Source organism: Lissotriton vulgaris, chromosome 10 (assembly GCF_964263255.1).
Source record: "Lissotriton vulgaris chromosome 10, aLisVul1.2, whole genome shotgun sequence".
NCBI classification, from domain to species: Eukaryota; Metazoa; Chordata; class Amphibia; order Caudata; family Salamandridae; genus Lissotriton; species Lissotriton vulgaris.
Window position 1 is genome coordinate 1,008,128,049 of NC_141698.1, and position 22,436 is coordinate 1,008,150,484.

Here is a 22,436-nt window from a genome sequence, read left to right on the forward strand (position 1 = left end):
GAGAAGATGCAGGGGTCTTTGGAAACCAGCCCCCAAAGCTCCCAAGTACCAGGAGGAGACAGACCTTCAGGGAGATGCCCTAGAACCTACAGGGGAGCAAGCAGCTGAACTGGGGGACCTGCCTGAGCTGACCCATTGTCAGCAGGAAGGAGGACCCTCCAGGGAAGAATTCTGTGAGGAGCAGAGTAAGTGCCCTTCACTTGTGGGTTTGCGGCAACAGGCCACAAACCAGGCAGCAGGTGATCAGTCTGGTTCACATTGGATCTACTGAGAGAAGGTTCTCCTGTATAGCGAGCCTAAGGTTGCAGAGCCTGGGTCATCCCGGGTGCTGGTGATACCCCAGCGCTTCAGAACCTTCCTACTAGGGCTGGCTCGTGATGTGCCTTTAGCAGGACATTTGGGACAGGACAAGACCTTTGAAAGGCTTGTCACCCACTTTTATTGGCCCCAAATGCGCAAGAGTTCAGACACTCATTGCAGGACCTGTCAGACTTGCCAGGCAAGTGGTAAGAGTGGGAGGAAGCAAACTGCTCCCCTCCAGCCATTCCCTGTGGTCAGTACCCCCTTTGAAAGGGTGGGCATTGACATTGTGGGGCCTCTGGATCCCAAGACAGCCATGGGCAACAGGTTCATCCTGGTCTTGGTGGACCATACCAACCAGTACAGGTCGGTGACTGGCCCGTGGTGGGTCATGCATTGATGGGGATTTTCTCCTGTGTGGGGTTCCTCAGAGAGGTGGTGTCAGACCATGGTATCAACTTCATATCCAAGTATATGAAGTCCCTGTGGCAGCAGTGTGGTGTAACCTACAAGTTCACCACTCCTTACCACCCTCAAGGTAATGGGCTGGTTGAGAGATTCAACCGGACCCAAAAAGGCATGATTATTGGTCTTGAGGAACCTATGAGGTGTAAGTGGGACGTCCTCTTGCCATGCCTTCTGTTTGCTTACAGAGAGGTGCCACAGAAGTCCTGAGGATTCAGCCCCTTTGAAATGCTGTATGGTCACCCTGTAAGAGGACCTCTGAGTTGGGTAAAAGAAGGCTGGGAGAAAGCTCCCAGTAAACCTCCCCAGGATGTATATAGCTACATGCTGGCCTTCAGAAACCAAACTAGGCATTTCAAGCAACTCGCTCTGGTGAATTAGGAAGCCAGCCAGGAGGAGATGAAACAGTGGTATGATCAGAATGCCACTCTAATCAAGTTTCAGCCTTGACAGAAAGTTTGGGTCATGGCCCCCATGGAGCCTTGTGCGCTTCAGGATAAGTGGAACGGACCATTTGAGGTGGTGGAACGCAAAGGTGATGTCACCTACTTAGTGGACTTGCGGTCTCCTAGGACCCTTTGGGGTCCTGCATGTCAGCCGCCTGAAGCCCTACTTGGAGAGGTCCGAAGTGGGCATGCTCCTAGGGACAGATGATGGAATGGAGGAGGAGACTGAGTCTCTTCCTGACCTCCTGTCTGTGAAAGAGCAAGATGGGTCAGTGGATGGTGTAAACCTCTCTTCCACCCTGAGCAACAGGGTGACTGTCGCCAACCATTTGGAGTTTTCTGATCTGTTCTCCCTGACTCCCAGTGTCCATGATGTGCACACTGGGGACAGTCCTCCTGTTAAGCACAAAACTTAGAGTGATTGACAGGGTGAGAGCTTGCATCAAGGAGGAAGTCTCCAAGATGCTTGCGTTAGGGGGGATTGAGTCCTCTAACAGTCCTTGGGCCAACCCAGTGGTTTTGGTCCCAGAGGCTGCCGCACTGGGTGCCACGCCAGAATTCCGGTTCTGTGTGGACTACTGAGGGCTCAATTCAGTCACCAGGACTTGCGCACACCCCATCCCTAGAGCTGATGAGTTCATTGATCGGTTTGGGGCTGCCCGGTACCTCAGTATGTTTCATTTGACGTCTGGGTACTGGCAGATCCCCTTAACTGATGGGGCAAGAGAGAGGTCAGCATTCTCCACACCAGATGAGCACTACCAATTCTGGGTTCTGCACTTTGGGGTGAAGAATGCCCCTGCCACCTTTCAGAGGTTGGTCAACCAGGTGTTGGCTGAACTGGAAGATTTCAGTGCCGCCTACCTGTAGGATATTGCAGTGTTCAGCGCCAGTTGGGAAGACCATCTGCACCACCTCTGGGAAGTGTTGATGGTGCTGCGGAGGGCAGGCCTCACAATCGAGGCAAGTAAGTGCCAGATCGGGCAGGTCTCGGTGGTGTACTTGGGACACAAGGTTGGGAGCGGCCAGGTGGCGCACCTACAGCCCAAGATTGATACCCTCCTGTGTTGGGAACCCCCCAAGACCAAGACAGAGGTGAGAGCCTTTTTAGGACTCGCTGGGTACTCCAGGAGGTTTTTCAAGGGGTATGGCAGCATTGTTGCACCCTTGACAGAGCTGACTTCCAGGAAGCAGCCCAAGAAAGTGAACTGGACTGACACCTGTCAGAAAGCTTTTGATGCCCTGAAGACTGCCATGTGCCCGGTGCCCAACTTCTCTAAAGAATTCATAGTAGCCGTGTGTGCTGCGACGAATAGGCTGCATGTTTAGCCTCTGTGTGTCAAGTATAAAGAGGAACTCCCCTCCCCTACAAAACTTTCAATGAAGCCCTCCTCAAGGGTCCAGGTTCACCCGGTGCACCTATGTGTGAAGAGCCCCCTAAATAGACCCCTGCGGACAATTTCCTCTGTTGCTCAAAACTGCATATTATTTTTTATAGGTAGTTACGTGTGGGAATACCAAAATTAAAGTGTTTATAGCTCTTTGTACCACGCTTCTGCTGTTTCCAAGTGCTGGAAATAACAATTACTCAGTTAGACGTGCTTGAAGGGAGCAGAAGGCTGTAAACTGAGTTTGAGCTGCATAATAATACTCAGCAACAATCACTTAACTCACAGAACTATCTTGCCAGCTGGAGGGCCCCTGTGTTCACAAGTTGCTGTGTGCAGCCCCTTCCAGACTGCAGACTTGGGGGTTATTTAAAGATTTATTTTGCAGGTGCTCAAGTGGCGTTAAGCTGCATAAATCATTGCATTGCCTCCTAAGCTTAATTCATTCCCTCCATAAGCTACTATCAACCACATTCATGGGATACCCAGAGTCCTGCCTATAGGCAGGAGTATAAATAGGGGTAGTAAGCTGTGACTTGCTACTCCGCCTTGATGCTGTTTTTTATTAATTGACTGGTGCTTTCTTTACCCCTTTGTGTTTTTGTAATTGTCCTTTTGATTATACACAACTTATCAATGTAATATGCACATTTGCAAGTACTGTTTCATATTTGTTAATTGTTTTTGTATTTCCTATGTTGAAAAATTTCATCAGTTTGTGTTGTCCTTAATGTTTGACATGAATTGAATGTTGTCGCATTTACGGAATAACCCAGAAAAATTGTGAAATAAATCACAAGAGCCTATGAATTTATTCCATTGGCTCTACTCTTGATTAAACTTTACATAGTAGCTACTTGATACTCTCAAGTATATAATTATTATTGGTCAAATCCAGTTAGCTAAGGACCCAAGCCTTACTTAGGTTACAAGTCTTTCTTACAAAGGCGCATGCAAAGGCCAATAGCGGGTGATAGAAAAAAAAGCACACGCACAAGCGTGTGTTCCGAGTTTAAAGCCCTTACTAAAGCCTCGCAGAGTAGCTCATGCGTGCTGGGTCAGGTGAGACCAAAAAAGCTAGAACCAATAGGAACGTGGAAAAACTAAAGTGACAAGCACACAGACAAATAGGCGGGATGCAAGCCCCTTTAAGATAAATTGAATACAATAGGTTCCATAAGCACGGCAAAACCTAAAAAGGATCTTCAGCCTCGAATATATGTAATTTAATTTTTAACAAACATGTTAAAAAGGAAGACCTGGGTTTCAATGCAAGATGTGTAACTCACAAAATAACTCCGGAACTAAAGTAAAACTATAAAAAAAATGCCATTTACCGAGGAAACCCCTCACACTTCTTTTTAGATTTTATTGCTGTGTTTGGACTCTGAACACTGGGGTACTGCCATCCAGCGCCCTGTGTATGTTCGTAAGGCCTGTAAGTTAAATGTAACTAGTGGACTACAGCACATACTGTGCTTCATCTAAAGTAGAAAGTAAAATCATGATTCTCGACCTGCCAATAGCTGGGTAGTTTAAAAACTGCCATTTCGTCCAATCATGCTCTCCCTTTTGACAGGCGGAAATCTTCATTTTTAAGTCAATAAATCACCCCAAAGATATGCTTTAAATGCCCATTGGGAAGGGTACATGTTATGAAAAGGCTAGACATGGGTATTGCATGTTTTTCCTATCCTGGCAGTGAAACTTCTCGAAAGACTTTTTTCACTGCTAAATGGATTGCTCTCCCATTGATTGACGCCAGGTTGCACAATAATTCTTCTGAGTCCTAACTTCAGTTTGAGAATAGCTACAAAATACTTAAAACACTGACAAATCATATCCATTTTAATGTCAAAGTCAGATTTTATATAACTTCAGGAAAATGTTACCTTAGAAAGCTACCTTGCTCCTGCCTAAATCCTCTAGTGGCCTTTCTGATTTAATCTGCAGCGGTCTCTAGGCAGCCTGACTGCCCCCAGCCAGGAGGTGTGAATGGCTCCAAGGTAAGCGAACAAAAAACCCTTTGGTTGTAGGAGGTCTGACAGGAAAGCCTGGTGGGTGTGTCCACCAACTTCACAAGCTTCAAAGAAGTATCCCCGGTCACATGCAGATGTAACTCACCTGCCCCTTCCATTGTCCAGGTAATCAGAATGGCATAAATAGCTGTGGGGGGTGGGGACCTGTTTCAGAATTAATTTTCAGGGGGGGGATTTCTCATTTCCCTAGAAAAACCTTAGGGTAGGGGTGTGCCCAGAGCTCTGCCAAGGGAAAGAAAGGTTCTGGCATGTTGGATGGGGCAGAGCAGCGGACTGTGCAATTGTTTAGTGCCAGCCGCGAAGAAATTATGATTAAATAGGTAGGTTTGCCCCAGGTAATTTTTTCCTTTTTTGGCCAGGGATTCTCCCCCCGCACCCAAGCTAATGCCATGCATAAATGTACTCCCTCCCCCCTTGAAACCATCCCCGTAACACATCTGGTCCTGTGGAAGACAGAAGGACTGCACCTTCTGTTTAATATATGGAGAGACACCCCACGGCCTGGACCTTCTCCCACTTGTACCCAGGACAAAAGAACAGACTGCAAGTGCTAGGTGGCTAGTCTCCTGTAAGCCCCAGGAACACAAAAGCTGCAAAAAGTTTAAATCTCAACTGATCACAGGTCACCAGTTCCAACAGGATTTGCCAAGGACGCTGTTGGTGGCTTCTTGGAGATTGAGTCCTAATCCCCGAGTGGAGGCCAAAAGATCGTGGACCCATGGCTGGTGTTAGGGTGTACTCTGTCCCCTTCATCTCTGCAAGGCTGGACATTTAAAAACTTTTTCTGAACTGTTTACCAAATGTAACGGAAACTACAGTGAGATCACGGCTGTCACACCACAAGTCAGATGTAATGTGACAGTTTTCCCCACTGAAAGGATCTCGACTTAAGACAAGTTTTTAAACATGAATATAGAGGACAATCACGAGGACAAACACAGACCTGCACCCAGTTAACGATGAAGCCTTCCTGGGCCTGGAATTCGGACTTTTCCCACTCGAGCTTTCCCGCGGCCAACATTGAGAACCTCAAATTTTCTGCAGAAGCTGAAGCTCCCACCATCAACCCACACTTCAGTTGGCTGCCGTCGATGAGACACTCGTCCGATCCAAACTGCAGCCCGACCCACGGACCACCTCGTCGACAAGGACTTTTCTCAGGAAAAAATACGAAGACAGAAAGTAAACTTTCCACCATAATGTATCTGGGCCCTGAATCCATCCTCTGTTTCATCGCGGTCATCCTTAAGCTATGACTTTCATGCGGTACAACGCAAGCATATACTTGTGGTTACTGCTTTGTTCTTTTTGGCTCTAGAATTATTTAAAACTTTTAAAAGCCATATCTCTGGTTCCCTTCATCAAAATTTTTGTCATTTTTGGTGTCTATCAGCTCATTAACATATTCTCTACTTCTATAAACTTGAGTGGGATTTTATTGTGTTGTTTTTTCTACATTTTAACTGTGTTAATACAAATGTTTACACATTTCTCTTAAGTTAAGTCTGTCTGTTACCTGCGACAGCTACCATGGGTTGAGCTCAGGTTTAAATGATTGAAACTTAAATGGACTTAATGAAGGGTAGTGCCAATATTACTTGAAGAAGGACTTCCGTCCACTTCAACTAATATTCCATTTAATTTTCTCCCAGAAACCAACTCTATAAAATCGCCTCTTTAGTCAAACCAAGGCAAAACGTTATCTGTTGCTGTGCCTTTATGGATGAGTTGGGAGGCGTGGGTAGCAACACTGAGATCATGAGGGATGAGGATGGGATGGGGAGCAAGAAAGCACATGTGCTCCCCTGGAATGCTCAAAGAAAAAGAAAAAAAGTAGTTGGTGTTACCAGTGAAAGAATACAAGTCATTCAACCAAAAGGATGGTAAATAAGTTGTACTCCAGTGGAGGGACATCAAAAAGAGAAAGGAAAGCCATTGAATAAAAAGCAAGGAAAGACTTGACAAAAAAAACAATGAGAAGCAACAGACTGACTAAAAGTTCACTCTGTCTATTGTTATTATGAACAATTGGTATTTGATTAAACAATTAAAAGCTGTCTGTAGGTGAAACCTAAAAATGTACCTGCTTTCCTGCCTTGTTTATCTATTTTTCTGCCTGAATACTATTTCAGTGCCTGAAATCCTGTCACCCGCGTTGGCCATCCTTTCCCTCCACGCGCAAGTGCATGCTCTTCACAGTCCGCCTTTAGAGGGCGAGCCAGTGCTGACTGTTGCTCTCAATGAGCTGTGTCATCATAGATGTAAGTATTCGGTCACTGGTGGGTCTATGATGACTGTAGTAAATGCCCTCTCCACTGTCCTTCACTAGATAGACTGTACTATGTCATCTGTGACATCATAGAATGCCTGGGTGACACTCTGGCTCACAGTGTCTCTCTCTACCTGACTGTGGCATCTTCCTTTACTACAATTTGGCGATGATTTGAACTGGATTAACCTACGTGTGTAGTTAAGAATAAGGAACTAAGCAACTACAAGGAAAGGAACTGTAGTGACTCCGGTACACAGAAGTAGTTGAATATTGATTTATTCAGGAAAACAAGTAGTACAAGCAATAAAGGTGCTGCCAGCTTGAAGAGGAACTCTGGACTGGCAAACACTCTAAGTATAACACTACATGACATGCATACATTCCAAAATGACATATAAATATAACAAGCATCACTACACATCCCCCTCCTTAAATATAAAAAAAAACAATACATACAAGGAAATAATTATTTACACACATAATCATTTAAAAATTTAGGAGCCACAACTTTCCTCCCACTTCTGGTGGAGATTTGAGATTGCAACTCCTTATCAGTAGAAGAATTAGCATTACTGGAAATCTGAGGAGGATCAGTACCAAGATTAAAAGAAATGGGTGGAATGGAAGATAGGGGAGAAGAAGGCAAAGACTCAGACGAATCAACAAGAATCTCAGAGTCAACCAAAGGAGCCATAGGTTGAATAACCATACTGTCCTGGGAAAGATCCTTGTTAAGGGAACCCATACTAGAGTCTGAGACGACCACTGGAGTCAACCACCAAAACTCACCAACATCGCCCACATCCCGCTTCTTAATTTTAAAAGGATCGGGTCCCCTGGCAAAAGCAATCTTACTCATATGATGAATGGATCCATCATCCAACATAACGGTGTTACGCATAACTTTAGTGATGGTTCTGGGATCTGAAAAACGAGGCTGCAATTTACCAGTCTTCTTGGAAAACTTGACTCTAACTAATTGACCAACATCAACATGAGTATCCCTGGTGCCATGTTTTCTAACATAATACAGTTTACTCTTGTCCTGGGATTTGCAAATGTTATCAATAACCTTGTCAGCATTCCAAATGTATTCCTTACTCCTGCCCATCCACACAGGATTCAACTTGGAATAAGGAAACCTGCCTCTCATCAATCCAAAAGAGCTTTCACCACAAGTCTCATGAACTGTGATTCTATATGACCATAACATTTTATCAAGTTCAATGTACCAATTCTTTCTATTCTTGTTGGCAAGTTGTAAGGTTCCTTTAATGACTCTGTTAACCCTCTCGACAACAGAATTACCTTGCGGATGATAAACAGCAGAAAATCTTTGCTTGATGCCTGTAGACTCCATAAAGACTTTCATAGTATCAGACTTGAACTGAACACCGTTGTCAGTTAAAATAGAGGCAGGTAAACCTTCCCTGATAAAACACTCATCCAAAAATGCTATGACGGTGTCAGTGTTTACTTTGTCAACAACCTTCAATTCAATCCACCTCGAAAATAAGTCAACTAGGACCAACACAAATTTGATAGAATCATCTTGCCACATGATTGGCCCCATAATATCTAACGCTAATTCCTCCCATGGTAATTTGGGACAATTAAGAGATGACATTGGAGGATTAAGTGTCTTCTGACTCTTGTCAGAACATTCACATTGAACACAATCACAAACTGACCTTTCAATTTCCATATCAATATCGGGCCACCAGTACAAAGCTTTTACATTCCTCTTAGTTCTGGATATACCAGGATGTCCCTCGTGCCCTATGGATATGATCTTTTGGCGTACACCTAACGGTGGCACAAGTTTGTCACCACGACATAAGAAATTACCATCAATACTGAGTTCATCTTTGACCTCCCAGAATGGCTTAAATTGGACATCAGATTCAGATTGGACAAACCAACCTTGGTTGATTTTTGTCTTGATTGCTTCCAGTGTTACATCTTTGATAGATTCAGAGTCCCATTCTTCTTTTGAAAGACCTTGAGAATTAGAAAAACTCCAGCAACACAACAACCATTCCATGAGTTTAGATCAATTTCCTTCATGGGTAAAGGTAACCTACTTAAGAAATCAGCCACCACATTCTTTGCCCCAGGTACATATTGTATGGTATACATATAATCCTGAAGTCTCATTGACAGCCTAGCAATCCTGACTGACGCCCTGCACAAACCCTCCGTAGTAAGAAGCTTAGTCAAGGGTTTGTGGTCAGAGCGCAAGATGAATTGTTTACCCCAAATAAATTTGCGAAAATGTTCTATTGACCATACCACAGCAAGGGTTTCACGTTCGATCACAGAGTATTTTTCTTCACAAGGCGATAAAGAACGAGAAGCGAAAGCTATGACAACTTCACCGCCTTGTTCAGAAACCTGTGACAGAACACTGCCCAAACCAACTCCGCTGGCGTCAGTGGTCAAATAGGTTTTTGCAGAAGGGTCAAAACCTTGTAGCATAGGTGCATTAACTATTGCATATTTAATTTCTTTAAATGCAGATCTACATTTTTCATCCCATACAAAAGGTGATTTGTTCTTCATAAGAGTACGCATGTGAAAGGTTTTCTGTGAAAACTGGTTAACAAACTTTGAGTAAAACTCAGCTAAACCAAGGAATGACCTAAGCTCATCTTTGGACTTAGGTTCAGGTGAGTTTACAATGGCTTCCACTAACTTTGCCTTTGGTTTTATACCTCCATCACAAATTTCATGACCGAGGTATGTAACAGACCTCTCTGAAAATTTACACTTGCTGAGTTCCCCAACCAAACCATTATCCGCTAGAATTTTTAAAACCTTTCTCAGGAGGTTGTCATGGTGATTTTTATCCTTCCCCATGATCAAAATATCATCCTGGAAGAAGATCACACCTTTGATGTGTCCAAAAAGATTGGCCATTAACCTTTGAAATACTGCCGTGGCTGAGGCTAAGCCAAAAGGCATTCTTTTAAATCTAAAGCAACCAAAAGGAGTGGCAAAAGATGTTAGATGTCTACTCTCAGGATCAAGGACTACCTGATGATAGGCTGCAGATAGGTCTAAGGTGGAAAATACCTTAGCATCTTTGGTGAGGGACAACATTTCATCAATGCGTGGGAGTGGATATTGATCAACCAAAATTTGGCTGTTCAAATATCTCAAATCCACACACAAGCGGGCCTTTCCATTGGCCTTGCGTGCGACGACCATTGGAGAAATCCATTCAGCCACTTCAACTGTTTCAATAATGTTAGAATTTAACAATTAATCTAATTCAGATTTAACCTCATCTTTAATGATGACAGGAATGTTCCTAGCTTTATGGATTTTCAGAACTGCATTGTCTTTTAATCTGATTTGATGTGTAAAACCCTTCAGTTTGCCAATAGTACCAGTAAACACAGACGGATACTCATCAATAACCCATTTTTTAGTGTCTTCACTTGTACAAGAAACCAAAACCAGTTCTTTACTGTTAGGATCTAAAATTATATGTAAACTTCTTTGATCCCTCCAACCCAGAACAGAAGGGCCATCCTTAGAGACATACAGTTTACAAGTAGCATGCCTCCCTTTAAATTTAAAAATCAATACTCTGAAACCTAAAATCTCAATAGTTTTGTCTGTGTAGCTAACAGGTGAGATATCAGAAGGTTCCAACCAATTTCCAATTTGGGTCACAAATTTCTGTTCCCAAATGTGCTTATTAACAATAGTATAGGGTGATCCTGAATCTGCAGCAAGCTGTGTAAGGATTCCACATTAAAAAAAAAATAAGCAGGATCTCCAAAAGAGAAGAAGGTTTCCCTCGTCGCCAAATCTGTAGTGGCTCCGGTACACAGAAGTAGTTGAATATTGATTTATTCAGGAAAACAAGTAGTACAAGCAATAAAGGTACTGCCAGCTTGAAGAGGAACTCTGGACTGGCAAACACTCTAAGTATAACACTACATGACATACATACATTCCAAAATGACATATACGACATTCTAACATTATCTAACCAGATCTAAATATACAGCGCCAAGACACCCACGGGTATAAGCAGCGCTTTAGAAATGTTAAAAATAAATAAATAAATAAATATAACAAGCATCACTACAGGAACCTAAGACATCAAGAATTTTTGAAAACTTCAAATTGAAACTAAAAGGTAATGCTCCGCTAACCCCACCAGTGTCCTGTTCCATCTGGACAGCCTGCAGCCTGGGCGTGTGTCTTTACTTTGATGTCTGCTTGTGTATGGACAGCCTGCAAACTGGGACTTTTGGGCTCTAAGAGACTTTACAGCAGCCTCTGTCTACTCTGCCTGTGTCTGCCCTGTGTGTGGAAATGGGTGTTTACTGGAGAGACATTTTGCCTGGTTTAGGAGGATTCTGCTGACTTCTAAGAGTCCCGCTTCGTGAACTCTCATAACAACTGGTCATCACCGCAGTGCGCAATTGTGAAATTACTTTCCTGAGGCTATTTCAGTCACTATACCTCTTTGACTTCGTCACTCCACTGTTTTCCACGTGATTGGCGGTTGACCGGCAGCGATCTGTTCTCCTCTCCTGCCACCGTCCGATTGATGACGTGAATAGAACGTGCTGGGAGTCAGCGAAGCTTTGCTCACGCAGCAACATTCCAGTGACGTCTGGGGTATTTCTTGGAACGCTCCTTCTACACCGGACACGTCACTCTACCTTTCACGCTTCACGCTACTCACGTCGTTATGCTCGACGTAGCAGCCATCTTTTGTTTGTTTTAAGTCGCCATAACAACAGCTGCTACTCGTTGCGTTTAAACTCAGAGCGTTTACAGTCAAAGCATGAGACTTAGCGCGTTTGTATTTCCTTCGGTGATATACACACCTGTGTATATTTGGAAATCACTGTATTTTCTTCATGATTCGGACCAAGATGTATTGTTTGGAGAAAGTGCCGAGCAACGGAGTGGAAGGGACTTTACACATAGATTTGATGACATTCTACTTTGCTGGCGAAAGTCAACAGCGACTGCGGGGAGCTCAGCGGCGTCTGCAGGGAGCTGTGTACAGAGACCCCGGGTGAGAGGTCGCTCACCGGAGTTCATGTCTTTTATTTATTTATTTGCTTTGAAGTGTTTAAGTGTTTAGCATCTCAGTGCTCGTGATGACTGCGCGTTTGTTTGAGCATAATCTTTTGTTTTGGTTGTATTATATTTTTAGAGGTTTGCCTGTGTTTGCCCTATTGTGTCTATGTGGGGTCAGGTCGACATCTTTTAACCCTATAGTGTACCCTTCTTTGGGGAAGTTGCGAGTCAGTCAATGCTATATCTGTTTTCGAGGGTGATATTGGTGACCAGTTCCCAGGGTGTGTATCCTACTCAGGGAAGATTGTGTGTTTGCGGGTAGTCCATGCCTCCATGTAGTGGTGTTTGCGGGTAGTCCATGCCCTATTCTTGTTCCCAGGTTTATTATCCTGTGGTGTACTCTACTTAGGGGAGATTGTGTGTTTGCGGGTAGTCTATGCCCCATGTAGTGGTGTTTGCGGGTAGTCCATGCCCTATTCTTGTTCCCAGGTTTATTATCCTGTGGTGTACCCTACTTACGGGAGATTGTGTGTTTGCGGGTAGTCCATGCCCCATGTAGTGGTGTTTGCGGGTAGCCCATGCCTATTTTTTTTCCCAGGTTTATTATCCTGTGGTGTACCCTACGCAGGGGAGATTGTGTGTTTGCGGGTAGTCCATACCCCATGTAGTGGTGTTTGCGGGTAGTCCATGCCCCATTTTTGTTCCCAGGTTTATTATGATGTGGTGTACCCTATTTAGGGGAGGTTGTGTTTTTTTTCAATCTCAGAGTTTCTACTCTGCGCTGTGCCCTGCTTTTGGTGGAGATTGTTTGTGCTCTATGTTCTGGTCCAAGTCTACCTTCTTGCAACTCGTGTCCAGGGTTTCAAGTTGGTAAGACTTTGAGCTGTGAATTTATCATATGTTTAGTGTTAGCATGTCCTTATCAGGGGAAGTTATAGTTCTTTGAAAAGAATGTTTTCTTTGGTGAATTTTTGTGAAGGGAGTTTGCTCTCTTAGGGTTGTCTTGAGTGAATCTTACCCCTATTGTGTCTCTCTCTAGTGTCTCCGCCTACACTCACTTTTGTTCTAGGGTGTTTACTCTGTGGTGTACCCATGTGTGAGGAGGTTATGAGTGTGACCACTTAGCTTAGCTGCTTTGGTCTGTTTTTTTTCGAAACCATGTGTTTCGTTAAGGGAGGAAGATGAGGGATATAGTATTAAAATTTAGTTTTCTTTGTTCATATTTCTGCTAATGATACCTCATGCTAATGTTATCTCTGAACATCTCCTGTTTGCTCGTTTTTAGGTCTCCTGGCATTGAACCGCGCGAAAGCGTGGTCTCGCCAGAGACCTATTGTGACCGACTCTGCTTTCCAGGAGAGGGGACAGGAGCTGGCCATGCGCAGGGAATTGAGCGGGCCACGCACACGCGAACGCGCTCGCTGTGGACAGCTCCTGTCTCCTCTCCTGAAAAGCTCCAAGACCCACGCATGCGCACACAGAGACACACACACGAGCGCCATGCACGCACGCACGTACATACATACAGAGACACACCCCCCGCAGACATACACAGACGCGCGTACCGAGCCCCCCCCCCCCCCACCGTCGCACACATACACACACACACAAGTGCACCACGACCCCCCTCAGCCCTTTTAAACTTACCGGGCCAATCTCGGGGACTCCGCTCTCAGGACGCGGCAGGGGCAGGCACCGGGCATGTGCCTCATGCCCCCTCCGCAGAGTTGACGCTGCGGCTCTTGCCAGCTCCTTTCCCGGGGCTCCCTCTTGGCCAAGGGAGCCCCGCAACACTTGCGCAACCTCCTGCTGGCGGCCGTGGGGCTCTCCACCGCTCACAGAGCCCCGGGCCGCGAGACGCATTTCCTCGGCCTGCCTCCTCTTCCGGCCCGCCCCGTCACAGGCGACCTTGCCTGACTTCCGGTGCGGCCGCGGCTGGATTCCAGGGGCATTTTCTAGGTCTTTCCTTTTTCCACGTTTTCCCATTTCATTTTTCTCCAGATTTTCCCTCTGTTCTGATAACCTTTCTCTCCTCGGAGAGTACGAGTTCTGTCCTCCACAGCGATGGGTGCACAACCTGCAGGTGAGTGGTCTGCCGACCAGTTGCACGCGCTGCCTCTCAGATAAAAGACACACAGGGTGGCGTGCGAGGTTCCAGGTGGTATAAATAGTACGTGGTGCGGGCCTGCTTGTGAAGCTTCACCTACAGTGGCATTGTCTTGGGCCCCAGTTCAAGTATGGAAAATGGGCCACCGACTCCATTTTGGGAGTAAAGTACAATGACATTTGTGGTGCAGTCACCCCTCCCGCCTCCGCGGTGTCACTCTGCCAACTGCACTTATGACTTCGACCCCCCACCCCCTCCCCCCACCTCACCTCCTCCTGGGTTGCAGTGGACATGGTGTTGCCGTGCATCACAAAAGCAGTTGTCTAGCAACTTAATGGACATGCAGCAGTATTATCGGTGTCTGTGTGTTACAGCAGGTGGAGTGTGTTTCAGTACCCGTGTGTCACTGATGCTGTGAATTGGCAGTGCCTGTGCATGTCAAGTTTGGTGAAACAGCTGGACCTGTGCACAACAGCCATTCTAAGTTGCAATAGTTCTGACGGTTTAAGCAGATAATCCCTGTTGCCTAAAAACGCCATGCGTGAGGTGCATCATCAGAGCTGTGTGAATAATAACAGCTGTGAGCCTGTGCCTGAGGTGCATCTTCAGAGCTGTATGAATAATAACTGTGTCAGCCCGTGCGTGAGGTGCATCATCAGAGTTGTGTGAATTATAACCGCTGTGAGCCTCAGATGCATCATCAGAGCTGTGTGAATATTAACAGCTGTGAGCCCGGGCCTGATGTGCATCATCAGAGCTGTGTGAATAACAACTGCGTCAGCCTCGTGCGTGAGGTGCATCATCAGAGCTGTGTGAATAACAACTGTGAGCCCGTGCGTGAGGTGCATCATCTGAGCTGTGTGAATAATAACAGCTGTGAGCCCGTGCCTGAGGTGCATCATCAGAGCTGTGTAAATAATAACTGCGTCAGCCCCGTGCGTGAGGTGCATCATCCACATTGCTCAGGTCACCCAAATTCCTGCACTCTCTACCACACTGCTTTCAAGAACAGCATACTCTTACACACACTCACACTGCTCACCAATTCAAAGTTTGCTAAAAATATTATGCAACGCATTGTCATACACAATGCCAATAACTCAAACTTTAATGATGGGAGACCTATTGCATTGTAAATGCTTGTTGTACTTTCATGCTGATGATGCATTTGAGGTATTTTGCCTATTGTGTTCTCTATTCTGTTCTTATTCCATAAGGGAAGAGGATGTGTAGTAAATGTCCTCTCCACTGTCCTTCACTAGATAGACTGTACTATGTCATCTGTGACATCATAGAATGCCTGGGTGACTCTCTGGCTCACAGTGTCTCTCTGGCTCACAGTGTCTCTCTCTACCGGACTGTGGCAGTTGGTCAACTCAGGCTGAGCTGCTAACAGCTGGCTCCCGGTGGGGTTTTACTTCTGTACTTATTATCTTGACCCATCTATCTTACTTGGAAGGGCCTTACAATAAAGGATCTTAACTTACACAGTTGGACTTTGCATCTTCCTTTACTACAATGACCCATAGCTGACAGGATAAGCAATAATTCACAGTGCAAGAACCATCTTCATTCCTCCACCTCTCATGGGTCTCCCTTGCAGAGTTTCACATCATGGGCACATCATTCATATCATACACTGCCTTACACAGAGATATCTTTATTTTTTTAATTCCTTCGATCCCCATCTCTGACGGATGCTGCAGCAATTCTTTTATGTCCTTCAAAGCACCAGAGGACTTCAGTTGAAGACTTCCTGGTATTGTGTGCACAGATATTTGAATACAGATATTGTCATAATCCACAAATAATTTTCTAAACCTTAGTAACACAGGATTTTCATATTGAGCACGGTTGAAATGTTGATGTTTCTTTTCTTAGCGAGAATTTTAATAAGGAATGCCTCATATTGATGTCTAATTTTCTAATTCATAATCAGATTGATATGTTGATGTTAGCCATGCTTTACAGTTGGGTATATTGGCTATGTTTTGTGTTATATTGTGAGGTACAGTATAATTTGTAGAGTGCTCCATATCCCTGACTGATGATCTTGTTTGTCGTTCCTGATATTTTAGGTGTTAACGTGGAAAGCACAGTATGAAAGGGCTCGACATAAGGATATCCCAGCTATGAATGACCTGTCCGAATGGTTAATTAACAATGTGCCAGCCAGAGATGATGAGCAAAAACTGGTTCATGGTGACTTCAGGATAGACAATATCCTTTTTCATCCAAAGGAGGTGAGTGCTACAGCAGATAATGCTACAGCCTCTAATATGGATTCTTCTTAAAACAGAAGTTTAAGATTGTATTCTTGGGTTTTTCATAATAAGTCTCAAAAGTACAGTAATGCATAAAATAGATCAAACCTTTACAAAAGTGATAGTCCACCAAAAGCTTTATTTTTCAAAAACATAATTTTTTTCCCTAGTGTACCATAGCGACTAAAGCACTGTAAACATTGACCAGACTCAATATGTAATCTTTCCATATTCAGCAGGTGCTATGCACATGCGTAGTGTGGTCTTTTTCCTGATCCAATGTGGCTTTCTGTGTAGAATGATGACTGTGGGATTATATGCATTCTTTTGTATGAATGAACATTTGTTGGCAGGAATTTAAATTTGGTATTCTGAGAGTGCAAGTGTTCCTTCACCTCAAGAAATAGACATATGTGCGTTCATTTGCCAGAATGTCCATTGGAGTGAGCAAATGTACATTAGCTCATTATTAGTTGCTGCTACTCAGCATGTCTGTCCACAAGAGCTACTCACGGTTGAAGATGTCACAAGCAGCGATACACGTTAATCAAAAGGTGAAGGCAATTCTTAGCAGGGCTAGGCGAACAGCTCCATGAGTTCTTGTTTGGTGGTGGTGATGGCTCTTCAGAATTTCAAGGAATTGCCGCTTTAACCATCATGTCTCCAATGAAAGGTATATATGCTCAGTGTGCGTTCGTCTCTGCTCTAAGTTGGTCAGCTCCTAAGTGGAACATCTCCAGGAGTGCCAAATTCAGGATGGCAGACTATAATACTTCATGGATCAAGGTCAGCCCTGGCAGAGAAGAAAAGGGGCTAGTGAAGGAGCGGTTTTCTTTGAAACATCTGTTCTGGATTACAGTTGTTTGTACCATGGTGGCTTCACAAACATCACAAAAGGTTCTCAAGAGACATAGAGCAGAACCTGAATGATCTTGATTAATCCTTTAAAATACTGTAGCACAAGGTTGTTTCAGGATAAACCAATATCCATCTCCAAAGTAAGCACCTTTAGATAATCAGCCGGCTGTAGAGTATTGACAGTGGTGGCAATAACAAGATTATAGTAGTAAAGCAGGACATTTTACCTGTTTTGTGCCAGGAGTCAGCAGCCGCTGGCTTCCCCCAGTGTTTTTAAACTGATCTGCCAATCCCGTGCAGAGAGGTCCTCTGCTCCATCCATATGGGACGTGGCTGACACACTAGTGTGTGTATAGCTTCTGTGTGAGGAGTGTGTATGACACATGTGGCTTGTGCTTTTTCCTGATTTCAGTGGTACCTAAGATAGAGGGAGAGAACAACTGCTGAGCAGTTCTAGGTTATTTCAGAGGTCTTTTATAGTAGGTCAAATTTCAGCGTGTGGAAGGAAGGGGTCAGAGGATCTCTTTAAAGCTCATGAAAATTCCTTTGATGTGTTCTGCCTCGTTGTTTCCTTGATATCAGGTAGTTAAGACATCCTCTCCCTATTTTGTGCCCTTGTTTTTAGACTCTGATTATATGAGACCCACAACTCCATCCCATCTTCCTGCTGACACCTGAAGACACAAACTATGGCTTGACTACTATGGGAAGAATATGCATAAGGCCATAACTGCTCAAAGCCAGTCCATTGTTGACCATTAGAATACCCAAATGTTCTAAAAATCTTTCAGTCAATGCTGCAAAATGTATCTACCATAATCCAGGGGCCAACAGCAGTATCAGCTGAGAAATATTTTTGTGCTTTTTGGTTGATGTGTCCACCACCAACTCCCTTCGTCAGCTTCAGGACTGGTAGTTGGTGCTTTCAACAGCATGCCAAGGGGAACTGCTTTGGATCCTGCCTTACGGGAAGGAGCTTACTGATTGCTTTGGAGGTGCCCTTGCACATAGAAGATGTTGACCAGTAGATCGGACAGTGAAGAAGCTGACATGCCTATGAACTAGGGCAGCCACTGCAAATTTGGGGTGGCCCTGCGCCGCTCCAGATGACTGGTCTGCCTGGTGACCTGAGTGTCTGGGAAGCATAAGCTGTCCCGTAGATGTGCCTGTTATTGAGGGGTCTTCCTAAAGATCAATAAATGTACCATGCCTGATATCCCTCTGAACAAACATAGTGCCCAGAAGCATAACTCACAAACTAAAAACCAACCGCTTCTGGCGATCGTATACCAATGACCTGTGCCTATGAGAAAGGTGCTTTGTCACCAGAGAGGGCATCGTTCATTGCTGAGTATCACTGCTACGATCCATGGAGAGCTCTCCGTTTATTTGGATTGGGGGACATGAGCTTGGACCTGAGGTAGATTAATTAAAGAAAGAATTACTAGACCATTACCAGAGTGACCTAAGCACAGCTGCTCCATTGCTGGTACCGACACTGCTGCAGAGTACCTGACCAGGCATGCATAAGGGTAAAGACCATGGACAGCATGAACGTTAGCGTGGCTCGCGTAGAGAGCAGGTGAACGTCCCTGGTAGGTTTTGCACCAAACACACCACTTAAACTGCGTAACTCCTGCCGGCTGTTAACACCCGCGGGCCCAGCTTGCACCACAAAACTAAATCCAAGGACGCATAAGGTATTGTGCAGCCTGGGACTCAGATGGGTAGGGATACCTTACCTCATCAAACATGAATTTGCCCAGCTCCTGCACAGTGGTGTGAACCATATCAAGGGAGGAGAGGCACACAGACTGGTTCTGCAGGAATTTTCCCATGAGGGCACACAGTCCCTAATGCACAAATACTGGTTGAACTTTATCCCTTGGAACATTAGGGATGTTCCTGAAGTGCACTGTGATCCATAAGCTTGGTATTGATTGAAAATACAAAGGGTCCTTTGCATATTATGTACATTATATGTGAGAGTATAGTATTTTTACTTTGTATAAATTAACATCAATCACAGGCTGGACATTGATTTATTATTTGCTAATGGATGTAAAAGCACTGTCGGGGCATTCATTGATTTATTAATTACTGTTGGATTATTTATTTAGTTCCTAGTCTGTAACCACACACCACCTCCCTAAGTAAGCCTGGGGCGCTGCTGGACTTCGCTAAGTAGTCAGGTTAAGCCCTATGACACTGGTGAGAAGAGACTCTGAATGTTGCAATCTTAGCCCAGAAACCCCTGATTACATTGAGACTCCTGAAGAAGTACCCACAGAATGTATAACTTCTCTGTTTTGTTTCTTTTTCTGTGCACACTGTGCCTTCAGACTCTGAACTCACTCATCCATGATCCAAGCACAAGTTCATGCGGAGAAAATGAAAGCATTGGTTCCAGGAGTACAGAATACAACCTGTACTCCCAACACTTGTAATACAATTAAAATGTTATTTGGTATACTTAAATCCTGGATAAACTCAATGTTTTCTTTGCTTTTTAAGGCGCGTGTCGTGGCTGTCCTTGACTGGGAACTTTCAACTATTGGCCACCCCTTGGCAGATTTTGCTTACTTCACTGGGCCATATGCGTGGCCCGCTGGAACCAAATATTTGGGTCAAGCCACAACTTTGAGTATAAAGGACGTAGAAGGTGAGACATTTTTTCTTGCCTGCCTTTACTGTAATATGTAAACATTCAATAGAGATTGTTTTGTTCCTGTAATGAACGATGTAAAAGAAAAACACGTTGCCATTAATCTCTCCTGCCTTTTGATCTCTGTTTATTTTAGATAAAAAGATTATAAGAATCAAGTCACTTCTCATTTTTGTTTAACCCATTGGCTGCTGCCGTCGGCCAACGGTCGTTGCGAGCACTACTTCGGTAGTGCTGCGCACGTCCGTTGACCAATGCGGCCCCACCCGTTTCTCCGAACGTTCAGCACTGGCGCAGAACGTTCGAAGCAGCCAATGGGTTAAACTGAAGCTGCCGTATTGCTCTGTGAGCTGCCTTTCAACCTTAGATGCTGACCCTGTCAATGGCAGATATGTCTTTTAGTTATTACAGGTCACCAGATACATCACATCTCAAATGTAAAAAGGAAATGGAGGTGGGCTTTTACATAGGGTTGTAGTCTTCCATGTGTTAGAAGTATGAAATCACATAAACGCTATGTGGTGCTCAGTTAGCATTGCCCAGTTTTGGTCCATAAGGGCTGTTCGATGCCAATTTTTACCAGCAATATGGTAGTTGATTCAATTTCAATTTATTTATTATGATTTGGAACTCTGAAGAGTTCCACATAAAAACATGTATCCTAATTATCATCTCAACCAACACTTCAAACTAAAAAAAGTTGTAAAATCACTAAGCATCAGGAATTCTGTTTTCATAAAGTAATAAAAAATTCATAATTGCATGTTAATTGCAGAGAGGTGCAATATAAGCACACAGTCAATTTCAGAGCCCTTTCAAATACAAAGCTTCCAAGGGCTGGAAAAGGCAAGTTAAACCATTGGATCCTTAGACGACTTCAACTGTGCTTTTACAACGATTGCTAGAAATATGTTTGTAATAATACGATTAATTCATCACGTATTAAGGATTAAAATACAGGAATAAAAAAATTCTACGATTCTGTATACAGTACACAATAATAACTAGCAGCATAAAGGCAAACAAAAAAGTGCAAGTGCTCAAACTTAACAGATATCAAAATCTTGGATTGATAGATCTTCAATTGAACATGACTGTGTTCGTAGCAGCATACAAGGAGATAAATGTGCAGGCACGCAACTATAGCACCAATTTCAAAAGACACTTTTAAAATGTGACCACAACATAGATAATAACAAACTTATCATTTAACAACTTTAACTCTTACAAACCTATCATTTAACAACTTTAACAATTACAACTTTCCAATAAAAGCAACCCAGAAGAACTACTTAAAAAATTAATTAACTTTTGCTCTAAATCTAAGGGGAACCTGTGCGGCCTTCTACAGTTAAACGGGGCAACCTGTTACTATGTTACAATGGGGTCATTGTTTACATACAATGAATGTAAATAAGTGTTATTTAGATATGTGATGGCTATCCTGTAAATCTGTTATGGATTAACCATACCTGGACTAGCTCCCAACCCTCTCCCAGTGCACTACCGAGCCAGCAGGCAGAAATTGTAACCTACAAGTTGTCAATATATAGTGATTATACTATCGATGGTGATCTATGATTAAAAACACTTGAAAATATATTTTTGATTGTTATGATATGTATAATAAAAAAAACATAAAGATTTGAACAATTGTAGCATTGAAATGCTAATCTGTTTTCTCTCTATGCAGGGACTCCACCGCTTGAAGACTTGATATCAATTTATTTCCGCTGCAGGGGGGTTCCTGTGCAGTTAAATGACTGGAACTTCCATCTTGCTCTTGCCTTCTTCAAGCTGGGCGGTATTATGCAGGTAAGTATCTAATTCCTTCTTTCTAGGTTCTGTCATGAAACTGTGAACTAAATAACTTTTTCCTGTTAAGAATCTGATCCCCTATAATCAAATTAAAATATTAGGGTTTTTAAACCTGTGTAGAGTCCTCCAAGCAGTCTTTACAGCCATGTTAGAACGAAGATTAATACATTATACTAGGAATAGTCACTATTGTGGGAACTGTTTATAGATTAGAAAACACAACCATAATGGAAGTTCATCTCTCTCTGCCACAATAAATATAAAATCCAAGACCCACAAAGAACAAAACAATACGAAAAATGCAAATTAACGGTACAGCACGACAATGGCTTATCAAGATATGTTTCACACTGTTTGCTTTAAAAATCTGTTTTCAATTTCGTGGAATTTATCATCCTTGTAATTTACCTCACTTAAACCAGTGAACAATGCAATATCAATTCAATGGAAATTTAAAGAAACAAATACAATTGTATTTTATGTATCTAATCTATCTTTAAACAATAGAAGCACAGAATGAAATTGTGTTTTCGACATATGAGACTGGATTCAAACTTTTTTTAGTCCAAGTAAACAGTATCAAAGCATTCAACCACGCTCTCAGATCCTTTATTCGAAAACAGAATTTGATATTGCGTCATATGAAACCTGTAATTTACCCTACCGTCTTTTGCAGTGTCTGGACGTAGTTTTATCACAAATGGTTGGTGATTTATTGTTTTTGTAACACATGTCACTTAAACAACTTGATTGTGGCATGCG

The 22,436-nt window shown here is 43.6% G+C and overlaps 1 protein-coding gene across 1 annotated transcript in view; it reads left to right on the forward strand.

Annotated features, from left to right (window-relative positions):
* The window catches only part of ACAD11 (acyl-CoA dehydrogenase family member 11), a 399,787-nt gene that overhangs the window by 155,574 nt on the left and 221,777 nt on the right, over window positions 1–22,436 (forward strand). Inside the window, exons 5-7 of the mRNA XM_086942043.1 lie at window positions 16,148–16,312; window positions 19,706–19,853; window positions 21,550–21,671. Coding sequence (XP_086798169.1) covers window positions 16,148–16,312; window positions 19,706–19,853; window positions 21,550–21,671 — 435 coding nt within the window. The remainder of the gene's footprint in view (window positions 1–16,147; window positions 16,313–19,705; window positions 19,854–21,549; window positions 21,672–22,436) is intronic.